Source organism: Calidris pugnax, unplaced genomic scaffold (genome assembly GCF_001431845.1).
Source record: "Calidris pugnax isolate Ruff unplaced genomic scaffold, ASM143184v1 scaffold56, whole genome shotgun sequence".
Lineage (NCBI taxonomy): Eukaryota > Metazoa > Chordata > Aves > Charadriiformes > Scolopacidae > Calidris > Calidris pugnax.
Window position 1 is genome coordinate 12240511 of NW_015090839.1, and position 17280 is coordinate 12257790.

Below are 17280 nucleotides of genomic sequence, written 5' to 3' on the forward strand. Positions count from 1 at the left end.
CTCTAAATGACAGTTTCACAAAATTCCGCCTCTGACACCTACTGAAATTCATAAGAATTTGTAAGTTTAACAGAAATCATATCAGACTTGAAATGCAAAAATGAATTGTTCTTCTAGCAATGATTTCACAATATTTGCCTTTCTGCTGAAAGAGCAAATTCTATCTGACGGAATATTGGGGAGTTTTGTCCTTTGTTCTCAAGTTTACTTATGATAAGATGTACACAAACATTATACATATTTTATTCTAAATTCCAGCTTAACTTTCCAACCCCTACTAGTCAGCAGGTTGGCTCACAATCTACCACTTCTACCTAGCACCTGGCTCTCCCCTGAGAATCTTCTCCAAGAGTCTCACTTCCTGGCCCATACATTCATAATTCTGTCCATGAACTTAAACACAGCTTAAAGATGCTACATTGTTACTTTCTGAATCTTCTTACTAAAGAATTCCATACCTTTCCTTGATGGAGGCATCTCCAGACTCTAATTATCTAGTTTTTTAACTCACTTCAGAGGACATACCTTCCAGTCAACTGATAATCCAGCAGATATCTGCCAGAATAGCTACCATCCCTTTTACCAGTTTGTGTATTGCTCTTCTCCCAAAAGCCGTGCAATGAAACAGAGCTGTTAACAGCTCTTGGTTCTCTGTTCCTTATACGGACAGATCCCAGTCTTACAGAAAAATGAAACATACAGACCTTCACCATGAAAGCCTTCATCATGTCTATATGCTCCATAATCTTGACCTTCCCTAAAATGACGGAGTATCACCAATAAATGCTTACTAGTCTGTTTACTTGGCTAAGAAAAGGAACAGCAGTCAAAACATCTCACTTGAAGCAAGCAGGCTTAGCTATTTAACAGACTAATAAGAAACTCTCATCATGACACAAATATTTTCCATATCCCACTACACAGATTTTAGCAATTTATGTCAAAGGAATAAACTACTCAGTGTTAATTAGATGGATGCATGCAAAGTTTGTATTTAAAATATCCTCTAATAATTGAAGAAAAATGTTTATCATTATCATTCTAAGCTGCTAAACTTAAAACACACACACATACACACAGTTAGCAGAACCCACAGGCTACTGATGTGGCAGTTTATCAAATGTAGCTGTAATGAAAGATAAATATTACAGGCAATTCGCACTTCATGAAAGGATAAAAGTGTCAGTGTGTAGGTACCAGTTTTACTGCAGGCCATAATCAGCAAGTAAACGAAAGTGCAAATGTCTAAAAAGTTTATAGCCCTCTATGAAGGCCTCGTCTTGTCAGGTATTGATTTAGGTTTTCAGAGGACTTTGCCAGTGTTAAACAAAGTGAGTGTTTGTGAACTTAGAGGACATGTTTTACCTCTGCCAACAAAAGTTGCCTCAAGCTAAATGTGAATATGTTCCCATTGCTTTAATGTAAGAAAATGGAAGAAACTATTCCTTACACAACTATTTTCTTCTTAAATAGAGGGCAGTCCAGAGTGAATGTTTCATATTCTCCACCTTCTCCACAAGCATGGACTCCATATTTCTCAGAAAGCTAACACAAAAGGGAAATTAAAATACGTAAGTATTATATTAAAGCACTCTATTAAATATATTTTGCTGAAAATTTCAATGTGCACTTTCTAAAAGACTACTCATTAAAAGGCTGAAAAAACCCAGATATCATAGTGTTCTTGATTTCTTCATACGCATATTACAATGATCTAGAAATTAGCACTGTGTTATATTGTAAGTAGAACTGTAACATTCAGATAAACAAATGAGTTCCCAGTCCTTCTTCCTCAGTGGACATGAAAGGTCATTCAGACTCCTGTATTTCTCTACCTTTCTTTAGCACAGATTTCTTTAGCACAGTTTCTCACTTCTGTGAGAACACAAGACATGCAACTTCCCATAGCAGTATGCAATGAACATAATTTTTGGCAACAGATTCAACAACTGCAGTCTATATTTTGGTAAATATCCATTCTTTAAAAAAATTCTAACAAATAGAATCAATTAGAGTTTTCTTAGTCAAAAGCAAAAAGCTAAAGAAAGATCTAAAGAGCAATAAGTCATTTCCTTTATAAACTCTACAGAATATACATTCTAAATCAACATATACATTTAAGAACACTGCTGAAGCTCTGGATATCCCACTAAAACACTTAACTACATAAATCAATACATTCAAAATAAGAGACATGACTGTCTTAATTGTTTCCTGCTTTGTAAGTGAGTGGCTGTGGAGCAGGAACCAAAGTCCTTTTACTGGAGTAAGGAGCATACAAGTGCTGAATAGTTCACTGTAATTCTGCACTGATAGGTACAGTAATCAGGCACCTGCACCATGCCTCAGCGTGGGGACACTCTCCCTTTTTCTGCAGGAGAAATTTGCCTCCTCATCAGCAGATTATATCACCTTCTAAAGTGTCCCGGCACTTACTGCTTCAAGCCAAGTCCTGTGCAGGTTTTTTCACATTAAACAGGCATTAACATTCTGCTTCAAGTAGTTCCTGAGAAGCTGAACTGCAGCCCTTAACTGCATTGCTAACACCAATGTTACTACTGGGAATATTTATTTAACCCCCTTATGCTTTTCCGTAGAGGAACAGATGCCCACCCATGATGCCTCTGCAGTCAAAGTAGCAATGCAGTTCTCCACAACATGCATTGGAATAAATATTAAATCATTTTTCAGTGTCTTGTTATGAGAGACATTTTTCACTTTTCCTTTCTTTTAAACAAAAGGAGCAGAAGAAAACTTTTAATCAAGTACTCATTAAAAAATTACACTCCTGACATAAAAGAGAACTCCATCTGTCAACAATGGCAACAAGGTTTCTATAGGACAAATACATCAAGAATAATTAATGTTGATGCAACAAGAATGGACAACCTATAAAACAGTTAGTCAGAACCTTTTATTCTTCCTCTTGTAGCTTCCTCAGCAAAAAACACTAAACAAAACTACTAAAAAAAAATGAAAGAGAGAAAACCAGAAAAGATCTTTCTAACTGTAACCTTTGCACAGTAAATACAAAGTGTGACTGTCTACACGTCACTTTCAAAACTGGTAGCTCTGCTTGTAACCATCAGTGCCTAGAATAACTATTGGCAATTAACACTGAATACTCAAAAGATGTGAGACTATTTCCTATCTTTGTTGTGGGAAATCCTCATTTTCAATGTCACTGGCTTCAAGATCATTCTTGACATCAATTATACAAGGTGCTAAAGGATTTTCAGTTGCCACTGAAGCAACTGAAGACATTCAGCAGCTCATCGAACAGATCCTTAACTTTCATTTAAGAAAGTCAGCAATATTTTTAAAATGTCATCAACGACACCAGAACTTTACCTTTTAGTCATTTGGAATATTAACAGGTTTTGAAGACCAAAGATTTTGCTTTGCAATTTGGATGTTATATTTGTAACAATACAACAGCTGAGACTCTAATCTAAATTTGATGATATCTGCCTCCTAGTTCAAATGAGCCAGAAACCAGCAAATTTAGAAATTACACAATTAAAAATGCAAGTTTGATTCAAAAACTGAAAGAAATATCATGAAAACATATTACAGACTACACAAAATTCATCTTAACTCAAATGCACACTATATAGATAATCAGCCCAAATACTACCCAAAGAACAGTCTCTTCCTACCTTGGGAATGAAACGTAAGGATTGCAGCTGACTTCCTCATTTAAGTTTAGTAATCAAAGAGAAAAGATATAAATCAAAGTGTTTCCTATTTCAGGTGAAGACTTTGTTCCCAGACAGAAATAGTAACGCTTAGTAAATTCTCTATAATTACAGAAATGCTTTTTACATCAAGAAGTACACATCAACTTCTAAAGAAAGCATACAAATGACTAAACATTTTCTCACTGTATTTTAGCAGAGACAGAAGTACGGCCAATATTACCATAATATGCATTTACCATTCTATTCATAAAGTCTAAGGAAAGTCTGAGCAGCTCCTGAGATTTGGCAAGTTGCCAACAAATTGTTTTGGAAAAAGAACTAGGGCTCCTGGTATATAGGAAACAGTGGGACATGAGAGCAATTTAGCAAGTATGTAGCAACCATTCATCAATAATCAAAGACCTATCATTTAGAAAAAAAGTAGTAATTCTAGAACTTTCCTTGCCACAGTACCTATGTCCTCAGCCAGTAAGATTCATCCCTGATAAAAGTGTGGGTTGCAGATCATCATTGTACTCATAAGCTCAACCTTCTGTACGTAAAACCAGAAAAGAATTGCAAAATTGAGTTTTTCCCACTCAAAACTCCACCACTTTAAATAAAACTGCAAAATTCTCACAATCTTGTGCACCACACTAGGGATAATGTTGTAATGAAAAATCCTGCACCTAGCTGAATAAAGAACTATGTAAATAACATTAGATGTCAATAGAGAACCCAAAAGGGAATCCCACAAGAACAGGAAAGAACATAAATTAGCAAAAAACGAAGAGAACAATACATTTCAAGGAATTTGCTGTAAAATTGGAAATTACTGGTTAGATAACACAAAACAAAGATGCCAGAGTATATAAAGCTGTGGTAGTTTGGGGGACGTGCAATGTTAAAAATTAAGTTGTTATGGTGTTTGCTTTGGTATGGTCAGAATATTAAATTTTGTCTCTCCTCCTTACTGAAAACTGTGAACTCCTTGCTCTCATATTCTGTCTAGCAAAACTTCTGATGGTGAAGACTTCATTGGGTTGCAAAAGAGCATTTTTCACATCATAAACCCAAGCATTTCTCTTCAGTTTATAGTTAATGACTTGGTTTTATTAGGCCTTAAAGCCAACTAAGTATCCAGTAAAAACAATTTATTTGTACTGACTTTGACTTTCATAGCATGCATATGCACAAGAAACAGCTACAAGAACAAATATCAGTTGTGCAGTCTCCTGCAATGGCCTGACAACAATTTCCAAGTAGGGTCAGAATGCCCTACTAATTCTACACCTTAAGCTATGCAGTCTTGCTCTGTTTATTGTTGTATCAATAAAAGATAAAACCTGCAAATGGGGGTTTTGAGAAGTACTAAACCACGACAGTAAGAATTTCAGTGAAGCCAATTAAGTAAGAATCACTTCACTTGAGCCATCAAACATCAAGAACAATATGTTTAATTCCCCAAAATACGAGGTACTTTTGGATTTTTTTGACTTCTTAGCTTATTTTTTTCTTTTTAAAATGAATGATGGTGAAATCAAATGGGGAAGAATACTTCTTAAGCCGTATTTTAATCATACCCTATTAAAAATAAAAATTGCAATACTTGCTGCTACAGTTTCAAGGAAAGTCAAAGACTACTGACTCAACTGGGATGAGTAGGTACCCTTTGCAACCCCACTGAAGCTGGAACCTGAATTTTGGTAGCAGAAGCTTTCTGTCAAAGGGGCTATACTCTCCTCCTTTTGGCTTATTTAACTAGTCCCACAAAAATATTAACTCATCCAAATGTGACTGATGAGTAGGAGATTGATATTACAGTCAAGCTGATGCTTCTGTTAATGAACAATTTACTGTGGAATGGATTTGTTTCATGATTATGAAGTTTTACCCTTCTTTAGCTGTCACCTACCAAAATTCTAAAGGAACAGCTCTGACAAACAGAAACATTGCTTAAGTGATCTGTAGCAGCAAACTGGGGGAGGAACACTTAAATGTTTACCATAATCTTAAACTATGTACTATTGATCCATAACTCCAACGACGTTCCAAACAACCTTTCTAGGAATTTATCAGTCATTAGCCATTTCTACAGTCCATGCAGAACGTGACTTCACATGCCAGTAAAACTGCTTTTCTCTTGCACTACAGAGCATGCCAGTGTCTGAGCAGGCCTAAGACACAAACATGGAGTGCAACGAAGCCTCCAGTCCAGCACATTCATGCAGTGCAAGGACAACTTTGCAGTCAAGCTCCTGGAAGCCATCTAACCACGGTCACAAGTGGTCAATTGAAACTTGCAGACTCGGGTTCTCAGTGGCTTATTAGCTGAGCCAAACAGCCATGTTAATACATCTTCCAATTCAAAGCTAGCTCGGTATTCAATTAGATCGTATTACCTAACCCAAAAGCTCACTCGTGCTTGAAGTGGTGATCCTATTCCCTTTTCCTTTCTTTTCCTGCAGAAATCTAGTTTATACTTTTCAGAAAGGATAAACACACTCCCTCTTCTAATTATTCTTGGATCTTACAGATATCCCTGGACTTAGCAACCCTTTACTTTTTTAAGTCTACTTTTATTATCACACCGTGAAATAAAACATCTACTAATGACACAATATGAACAAATATTTTATATTAGGTTAATATATAGTTATTTTTGTGTACTCCTACTGTGTATCTGTGCCACTGCTTTTTTACCCATACTACAAGTATTTAGGAAGGTATTTATTTCCCTTCTTCCCTTCCTTCCCTTTTCCTGTAACAGGTTAAAGCACTTCTTCCCACCCCCTGGTATTCTTGAATAGTTGTGGTAGTTGAGATCATCTGGAGATAAAGTGAAGCAAGACTTACAAGAGATAGCAAAGGGGATTTTTACATCAACTAGCTTATATACAGAGGTGGTGAAAAGATTTCTGGGCAGATTCTCCAGCTCTGAAGCAGAAGCAGCAGACTTCAAGCTAAGAAGTTGGCCACCAACAATCTCTTCAAGTAAGACTATTTGAATGTTATAGACCTTCACTCTTCCTCTTCAGCTTTGCCAAGTACCTATTATCTACTCTCTTCTCTCCAGTCATGTCAATGACTAACAAAATTAAGTTACATTCAAGACATAATTCCTAATTAATTCTGCCATTGTTCAGCAGCAAAGGAGATTTTTGAAGTTCCTAAAAAATTCTGGTTACTTTTTCTTTCTCTTCTGCAAGTTTGTCATGCCCTTAATTGTTCCAGAAAAACTGCTTGTGAAGCCAGGCTGAACTGTAACTACCTAGATTAACAATAAAAAGAATTTTAGGAGATAATTTTTTTCAAATTTAGACAGCTTAAACTGATAAAAGTCACAGCAAGACTCTCATAATAGCCAAACACACAAATAATTGTGGGTTTTTACCAGGCTTGAGGACAAGGAAATGTGGTAAACTGCCTGTGTCACAGACAATATATGTAAACATGCTTTCAGAGCTGTTAGTTTTAAACTGTGCTTAGCTTGATGTTTGATGCTTCTACCTCAAACTCAAAGAAGACTCGTGTACAAAATCTGGTCTTTTTTTTTCCTCCTAGTTATGTAATTTTTCTTTATATAAATTATCTCTGCCTACAAGCATTTTCCTGCTTTGAGGACTACATAACCCTTTGCACAGAATTAAGTACATCCTCTGGAACAGTACTCCTATTCCATTTTTTAAAGGGCCTACTTTATGCAGTCTTACTGTGTAAAAAATGGTAGGAAACCTTCAGGTGGGGATATCTGTAGGGAAGTTTTGCATCTCCTAGTATTTTGCCACTACCATCCCTTGCTGTGAAGGTCTTTAACTTGATGTAATTATTTACCCTTATTATATTGGCATATGAGTTAGTGTTCCCTTAATATCAAGGTTTCTTGCCATTAGTTTGTTTCAAAGATGCCATTTGTGAACTACCTCCAGGAAGAATGTTTTTCATATTGAAAGTGCTTATCATAGGCTTAATATTCTCTGTACACAGATAAGCCTTGGATTGGCATCTAATTTCTGAAAGTAACTAAGTATTTTTCAATTAAGTTAATTTTACTGAATTTCTGGCTATGTTACTTTTTAATTGCAATTTTACTGTATGAGTATCCTTTAATACTCACCTCCAAAAGGTAAGGCTCCATTTGATCCAGAGTTTTGCCTAGATGTTTATCTGGATCTAAACCTGCAAAAATAAAAAGTGTAAAAATTTTTTTTATATAAAGTACTGTTATGACATCAAGAAAGGCTTTCTTTTTTTTTTTTTTATATATAGCCTGTCTCCCTCAGAAACTAGTCCCATTGTATCTAAAATAATTTCTATCCTAAAGAAACCACACTTCAGAATTTTCTTTTATCCCCTTTGTGGAAAAACAAAGCCAATTACTTTTTCACTGAGTATCAACTAGAAGAGCTGTTGTTTTTCTTTCTTAGAAATTTCACTAACTAGTGAAATAAGTATGAGGGTCTGTGGTAATAATACTACAAATATATTATGTCTGAGTCAGAAGTTACCTTTGTAGAGATCTATTAACTTTTTAAAAAAGTTTTTTTTTTATATAGTTTCGGCAAATTACTGGAAGGGACACAAACTGTTTTCCATAATAAAAACTTTTTTGCTTAATCATATTCTGTTTATGTGTGACCCACAGACAACAGGTAAGAATTAAAATGGAGGAGAGATAAAGTAAATTCATGGACATTTTGATCCATCACAAAATATTCTGTATGACGTCTATATTTTGATTTAATTTTCTTGGTAAAAGAAGTAAGCCCTATTAACATTCGATAATTCTTTTAAATTGCCCCGATCTGTTCCTGCTTTAGCTTTTTCACTTTATGAGTTTTGCAAACTCATAGCTGTTAAATGGTCACTTCTAAGGCATAAAACAAATAATTGGCAGAAATCAGAGGGTTAGAAAACATCCAAGAACAACTGTTTTGAGAGCTGACATGGTCAACCAAATAAACATTCAAGTTAGATCTCAGACTAAGTGGTCAAAAGGTTTTAGCATACAAAGTAAATAAAAAAAACAAAATCATGACTTCTGAAAGACAAAGAACACGGGAAAATTTTCTGTGATCACATTTTTTGCTACTCTTAATTATTGTGGTTTGGGGTTTTTTTTGTACTGATCGCAAAACTTGTCTATTTTTTCCTACTCTACTGCTTTATACAATAATGGGTATCATTAAAGAGCTGCCACCAGAACGACTCCATTTAGAAGCAATTTCTGAAGTATGTACCTTGCAAAGCACTTTAGATCATTGATGATGAAAGCTGTTATATAAATGTATGGTATACTATTATATAAAGTCATTGCTGAGTTCAAATAGCTGATATGGCTTTTAATTTTTACAATGATGGTCTTGGTATATTTAAATTCCTGTGAAACTAAAACAAGTTAAGAGTGAATGAGATCTCAAAACATTAATAAAGTTTTTAAATATTTCATTAAAGCACATTAAAAATTCCCTTACTATCTAGGGGAACATTTTAAAAACTGCTTAATAATTAAAATGAAAGAGGACTGAGGTTTTTTCCTCTCTCTATTCTTTTTTGGTATTGGTTTATCACTCTATATTAACAGACTAAAAATGTGTTTTGCTAGATATAAGATAATGATAATTTATGCTCATGGAAATAATTCTGAAATATCTTAATATCATTTCAATAGTTCCAATGATTCTGGTGATGTCTGCCAATTTACAACAGCTTAGCATTATGTCCTTGATTTTAATGGAACAGGTATTAGGCTTAACTAGCATCTTCTCTTATGATAAACTAATAATAATGAATACCATATTACAGTACTCATTTCACACATTTACATTAACATTCTTCATTAACATAATTACTTTTCTAGGAGAAGTAACTCCTCTCCTTGATAAAAACAAATTCGTTTCCTTCAAATTTAAACCAAAGGATACATTACAAACATGTGAGAAGGGAAAACTAACATGCTACTAGACACACTAACATTTCTTTCACAACTTCTCTTTGCTATTAAAAAGGACAGACCTACTGCTCTGCCCACTATTAAACATAAAACAATAATTTAAAAGAAACTACAACACAAAGAGTATGCAAAAAACCCAAATAGATTGCCTTCGTATATACTATGGGTAAACTCTTTAGTAATATCCCATACCCGCATGAAAGTCTGTGGGAGTGCAATGTACCCTTTCTGTTTCTCAGTAGAATTCTTTTTTTTTTTTTTTTGATAGCTTTTCTCCCTTTTGAAAAATATTATTTGCAGCAGGTTGGTATTGTGAGTGAATACAGCCTATCAGCTGAAGGCACAAGGACCCAGTTGTCCTGGTGTGGGGCTGTTCTGTGAGGGAGGCGCGTGCTCTCCCTTGTTGCCGTGGCAACCGGGGTCAGCTGACTCGGCTGGTTACCGCGTGGAGGAGTCACACCTGTGGGGAGGTCGGGTCAGGTGACCCGAACTGACCAATAGGGCGTTCCGTCCCGCCTGCCATGCTGAGGCGGATTGCTGAGTGATGGAAGGGCCCAGGCGGGCTGCTTCAGCGGCTGATGGCTGAGGGGGACCCTGTCCGTCCATCAGCCTTTGAGCCCGCCCTGTGCTTCCTGACTCCAAATCCAGTTCCCACCTGTCCCAGAGTCCTGTCTGGAACTTCCCCTGCCAGTGATATCTCCCTGGGAGCTTGATATAGTTTTGTACATATTGTATCTATTTCATTATTTCCTTTTTATTTTATTATTAGTGTTTCATTAAAGTAGTTTAGTATTTTGTAAACTCATAAATCTCTCTCCTTGGAGCAAGAGGTGAGGGAGAGCATCTGTTGTCTCACTGATGGCCAATCTGGCCCAAACTGTGACAGCAACGTAGCCTGTAATTTGCAGAACCAATAATCCCTATCTCAAATCCCTAATGCTATGGATGTATAGATGAAGCTGTACGTCTGTTGCCACTATCAGTATAATAAAATATCTATAACCATACTTAGAGAACAATTCATATAAATCTATACTTCAGTTTGGTATGTTCTTCAAACAAAGCAGTAGATTGATTCAGCTTCTTAAAATTACTTACACTAAAGAGAAAAATAATGTATTGCAAATTCTAAGTACGTTCCATTTAACCACATGCTCCAGATTTTTCCTTCATGAAACTAGATGTGAAGAAAGCTGGATGGGTGGATAAACCAACAACAAGATCCTGGATGACTCTATGCAGAATTAAGAAATTAATTAGGAAGGGAACTGTAATTTGCAGCACTGACATCTATTTTACTTAACTTGCATGTATCAATGGGAAGCAATTACAATTCAATTAAAATATTCACTTTTATTACTTTACTGACTGACCTTGAAGTTAATGCATGTTTTATTTAATTGCATCATCTATGAATAAATGTTAACCCCAGAATGTTATACCCCATTATTTTCAATGCATTTTTAACTCCCCAACTGAACTACATCAGTCAATTTATTATGTGCTGTCAAGAGAGCAAGTGGGGCTTTATTTCTTTGAGAGAGATCAGTACACGACAACAGAAAAATCTCGAAAGATTTGATAATGCTGTTTGTAACAGTGCTGAGGAAAAACAAATTGTACTCTCACCTCCAGTTTTGTGGCCTAGTTTTACTGTAAAATCAGTATGTGACAGTACAAATGGTATAATCGCACCAAAGTACTTTCTACTCCATCTGCAATTCCTGATAAATCCACTGACAGGAGCAGAACTCCTTCCCACAGACAGAAGCAGAGCCGTCTCACGCCCAGCCACATGGCAAGCGCTGCAGAGAATGGCAGCAGTGTCAAAGACTAGGGCAGAAAACCAGGGCTTTGCTCTGTAGTGAAAAAAAATGCACTGAAAAACAGTACTGGGCATTTCACTAGTGCTAAGTGTGTCAGTGTTACGTTACGCAAAAGAACCATATTTTAAATGGTTCACTTTGTACACCTGTGTTAGTGCAGTATAAAGCCCTCACCTGAGGGGTAACTACCCGATATTACTAGCATTTATCAAGATCATTAGAAAATCAAGTTCCATTTTCATGGCATTACATTCAGCTAATAAAATCCACATTCTAAAGCCTCATTTTATTAACAAGAATATGTTTTATACATGTTCATAATTTTAAAATAGTCTTGATTTTTAAGAAAGTCTTTTTAATATTAAAAAATCTAACTTTTTTTCTTACAAAAATGTCGAATAAATAAAAATAAAACAAATAAATAATGATTTGTTTTTATAGAATGATAGAATAGTTTGAGTTGGAAGGGACCTTAAACATCATCAAGTTCCAACCCCCCTGCCATGGGCAGGGACACCTCCCACTAGAGCAGGTTGCTCAAAGCCCCATCCAGCCTGGCCTTGAACACCTCCAGGGATGGGGCATCCACAACTTCGCTAGGAAACCTGTTCCAGTGTCTCACCACCCTCATAGTAAAGAATTTCTTCCTAATATCTAATCTAAATCTCCTCTCTTTGAGTTTAAAACCATTGGCCCTTGTCCTATCACTACACTCCCTGATAAAGCAATTGTGGTACATAAAGTTCTTTCAGAAACTATGCTGAACCAAACTCTAACCCATAATACATGAACACGTTGTGAAAGAATCACTACCGCACACATGCATCATCAAAATAGAATTTGAGCTAACTATTATCTGTCAATAATGTAGGGAAAAACCTCTGCTCTTTTCCGACTAACCAAACTTACCTTTCAAAAAGTACATATTATTCCTCTCTGACTTATTCCATAAAATAAGATTCCATAAAATCACTATGTATTATCATTCTTCTTGACATTTCATACACATAGACACATTACCACAGACTTTTGGAAAAACACCTGGAACTTGTTTTAAAGTCACAGCAACTGAAAGTTCCCTTCTTTTTCCCGACTTCTTGGGAAGTATTGTTGAGAACATTAGTAACTGCCCTTGTTATGGATGTCAGGGACCGAGACTTAACTTCTGATGATGGAGGGCAGTATAATGCACAATAAGGTTTCTGGAAAAATCCTTATCAGCTGCTCACCAAAAGAATAATTATTTATAACTCTAAATAAGAAAAGAGGCAATGAAAGAGTAAAATTTTTTGATCCAAAACTAGTCTTTCTCTCTTTTAAATTACTTTTTCAGAAAGAAAACAGGCTTAACAAGGAGGTTACGGGACCTGTAACATACAGAAATATGGAGAGAGAGCAAAAGAGAATAAAGGATAGATGCAACCACCCATCTTAGAATTGGAATAGATAAATAGGACTATTCTGAAGGTAAAATCCTCTACTTCAAATATGTCTTTTTTTTTTTCTTCCTAAGTAAACAATACAAAATCATGGATTTTCATGAAGCAGGATCAAGTGCTTTTCTTTAAACAATACAGAATCAAATGTATGTTTCTAACAGCACAGGAAAAGCCAATACAAAAAAAAGTATTAGTTGGTAAAGCAGGTTTACTCTGCAGGAGTGCAGGATTGTCACAGGAGTGCACCTGTCACAGAGATATTCGTGCACTGTAAATCTATACCTTAAATTGCCCTGAGGTAAATTATTCCTGGTGTCATATTTAGCTTTCATTTCTTCGAAGAGCTGGGAAGAGAACTTTTTGTCTGGGAGCGTAACTTGACAGGTTCATAGTTGACTCTTAACTTCCTCATAACTTTCACATATGAAAGGCTGTAAAACAATGGTGAACTGGACAGATTCCTTTACCTCCCTTTTCCAAAACATAAAAAAAAAAAAGTAAAAGCTGTGTAATTTTCATATAAAAATGAAGGAAAGTACAGTAAATACTGGATATTACCCCACCTCTATAAGATTTGAGATATGTCTAATTTGTGGTATAAAAGAGCAAATTTCATGCAACTTGATTATGTGTCTACGTCTTTTTTCCTTTTTTTTTCCTATTTTTTTTTCTTTTTTGTATGGGGTAATATATCCAGCACGGGAATAGTACAGGAACGGAATGTGAAGACATAGTAAATCTTTTCAACTAACTGGTAAAATTATAAAATGGTAATCCCAAAGTAGTTCTAGCATATGTTTCCAGTGCAGTTTATTTCGGTTCACAGTTTATCTTCTTTCTTGGAACTTCATCAAATATTTTCTAAACTAGGTTAGTCTAATGTAATCGAATTTTTGAATTCTAAGAGGTAAAAGGCTCTAAAACTCTTCATACCAGCAATGTTAATTTTATCTGCAATCTCTGGTGATATTTTTTTTTTTTTTTTAACATCAAAGTTATTTGTGTTCTAGTTACATCTAGGACTCAAAGCAACTTAGCTCTGCCATTTCAGGAACAGAAACCTCAATAGGTCTTTGAAGAAATTTTGTATTGTTTCATCAAATAATGAGGCAGTATTTTCACACAGATACTTTTAAAACTCTAAAATGTTCATTGTTCAAGAAGATACTGTGAAGAATTGTTCAATAACAGCATTAAACTGCTTTTAATCAAATCCAAGACTTTATACAGCAAATTGTTCAGTTCATTGAAAACACTGCCCCAGCCAGCTTCCTCCCAGAACTTTCAAAGGACTTCAGAGACTTAAAACAAAAGTTATTACAGGTTCGGTTGCATGACTTTCCTGATATAAATCTGTTTTCAGTGTTTTTAACTTTGGCATTAATTTTAGGGCATTATTTCTTAACCTATTTAATTCAGAGTTCAACCATTCCAGCACCACAGTTTGGATAAAAAATAGATATACTGGTTTGTCCCTGTTAAAGAATTCTGGTATTTTCATGCTTTGAAGAAAATAATTGACATTTGATTCAGTGGCAGAGAAAGATGCATGGTGCAAGTGACAAAATTTGTGTCACTGATTAAATCCAGTCCCATGCAGACAAGTTATAAACCTCTAAAAAGTCACAGTTCCCAAATGGATCAAAAGAGACTTCTGACAGGGGAAATCAGTAGATCACCTGCAAAAGGGTAAGGCTAGAGCAAAAATAAAGGATCACATTAGGACAAGAAGTCTCTTAAAACTTCAACTCAGAGAGAGCTGGAAAGCAAGTATCTCTGTACGGTTCTAACTACACAGATCCAACCTTTAAAGCTTTGAGATTAAGCTGTGTTTTAGCACAAAATTCCCAGTGAACGTGCATCCAGAACTTAAATCTTACCAAGCATTTAAAAGCAGCAAATAATATTCTAGTATTAACAAGACACCACTTCTCCGTCTTAATTTTCATTGTTAAGATTATTTCTGCTTTTGAAATCTGTTTCTAAGCTCTTTTTCTTCTGCTATTTTTCAGCTCAAAGTTCTCTGACTATTATTCTGTTTCCTTCACTAGAACTCTTAATTCCTTTTCTTCCACTTTAATTGCCTAATAGTCCATTCTTAGCCCACTGCTTCCATTTCACTTTTTCTTTAGGTGATCTGATCTGTCCAAATTGCAAAGTGATTTTTCCACTCTTAAGGCATCTCTCTCCAATTTTGTTGGTCTCTGACATCTCCTCAAGAAGCACTGCACTCAGTAATGTCAACTTTCAATTACTTTTCTGCTTTCAGGTACATTAACTTTCCTACTCTCCCTTCTAACTCCTGTCATCTGTTACTACTGAAAACCTATAGGCTCCAACCTATAGGCTCTAGAGATAGAAAAGAGGGAATCAAGCTGTTTCTAGACCCACTTATGCAAACCGTTCCAAAATCTCATCTCTCTTAACACAAACATTTCTTTATACCCATGCACTAAATCTCTTTCCAAAGCCTCATTTTATACTGGTAACAAAGTATCTGTCAGTCATACACCTAACATTCCAAATGGAAAGATTATTTTCTTATCTTATTTTTCTAACCTTTCAGCTATGCTCTGAATTAAAACTTTTCTTCACTTGAACTCCATTCCAAGTTCTCTTTTCTCTTACTCATCTCTTTCACACCATACTCTTCTTAAATTCCAAGCTAATTTTGATTGATTTCCGGTCTTGCACACAATTGCCATTTTTCCATGTTGATCTTTTTTCATGTGAATCTTTTCCCTCAGGAGAAAAAAAAAAAAAAAGGCCTGAGCTAAAATGGCTCCTCCGTTTTTATAATTGCTCCCAAGTGTTTTCATACAAGGTCTGGTGTGGTACCTTTTCTTCTATTATAAATAACATGAATGATGTAGATAAATGAGGTAGTAGACAAACATATTAGGGAACAAGCCTAAGGCAAAAGTGTTAAATACACTTAAACTCTAAAGGACCAACTAAGCTTTGGAAACTTTGTTTGAAAATTCGGTGACAATAACATGTGCTAGCTTGGAAACAAGGATTAGAAGGGGGAAAAGACTTGTAAGAATATCTTTCCTAAAGTACACAATATGTGTAAATTTACTGAATTTATAATCTGAAAAAAAATTACAATAAAAATAAATTAAAAACTATCATATGTGTATACAAGATACTTTAACATTGTTCAGGGATAATATTTCTAATAAAAGTTTAAGACTACTCTTTAGAATACATTATTCCTAACAAAATAGACAATCATTAAAATTTGACACTACTTATAAAAATATTATTGTTCATTTTATGTTTCACTTCAAAATATAATAAACAGAAGCAGTCTTTCTCATATTAATAAAACCAGACGTTACCAAGAGCAAAGGCTGTAAAGACTGTCACAGATTCCATTACAGCTCCCGTGTCTGGTAACTGCCAAAGGAAAAAGCAATGAACAATCAGCTGAACTAGCTAAGAATAATGCCAATGTTTAGTTTATTTAGTAACAAGAAAAATCCTTACAATACAATATGGAAGAAAACAACTGGGATCTTGCATTGATTTCTAAACAAAATGCTCCTCATTTCTTTCTGTTATGTTTGTGAACTGTATCAGAATTTTCTGAAAATATTTAGAGGAAGCAAGTATGTTCCCCTGTGATGATGATGTAACAAATTCCTTCAGTTTCCCCAATAATGACTTTAAAATTGCTCAGTACTAAGAACTAGAGACACATTTTCAAAGAGCACTGTTCCTTTCCATTGGACAGATGATGTGCTCAGACAAAACTCATACACCCACCAATTTTACTTCAGGAGATGATCTGACAATACAGCCAACCCAATTCAGGGGTAAGCTTTCTGCTGATAGAGTGTTACCCTCCACATGGCCGTGGCATCTACACAGCAAGTTCCCAGCTGTGTAGTACTTCCCTGTGGACACCAGCTGCAGCCACACAATCACTGAAGCTTTTACAGGGGCAGAAGCAAGTACAGACTTGTGGTTTGGAAGAGTCAGCTAGAAGGGGGAGGGGAAGATCAACCTTTTGGCAGCAACTCACCATCAGACTGGTTTATCTGTAACACTAAATTACACCCTCAGGAGCTTAACCAGGAACTGTGTGGTGCTAGTTCTTTTCTAATGTACTACTTTGTACATAAATCTTTCCTCCATTAAAATTAATGGGAGTTTGGCTCTCGATTTCAGTCAGGATTTCTCTAGTGGCATGCAAATAATAAACAATAATGCAGACACCTAGGTGGTTAGGTTTAAATGATAAACAAAAGCCACAGGTGCTGATTTCATTATACTAAGAAGTAACATTATCTCTTTCTAAATGAAAAGCTGATATACAAAAACTATGAGCTTTTCAGAGCATTCTCTGTAGTACGAGTATACCAATTTTCTTGACC

At 35.5% G+C, this 17280-nt stretch overlaps 1 protein-coding gene across 3 annotated transcripts in view; it reads right to left on the reverse strand.

Moving 5' to 3' along the window:
* Window positions 1-17280, reverse strand: part of DPH6 (diphthamine biosynthesis 6) — a 193578-nt gene that overhangs the window by 125798 nt on the left and 50500 nt on the right. For all 3 annotated transcript variants that reach the window (XM_014941655.1, XM_014941656.1, XM_014941657.1), the window contains exons 6-7: window positions 7798-7859; window positions 1451-1545 (exon numbers count right to left, since the gene is read on the reverse strand). In XM_014941655.1, the coding sequence (XP_014797141.1) occupies window positions 1451-1545; window positions 7798-7859 (157 nt within the window). The remainder of the gene's footprint in view (window positions 1-1450; window positions 1546-7797; window positions 7860-17280) is intronic.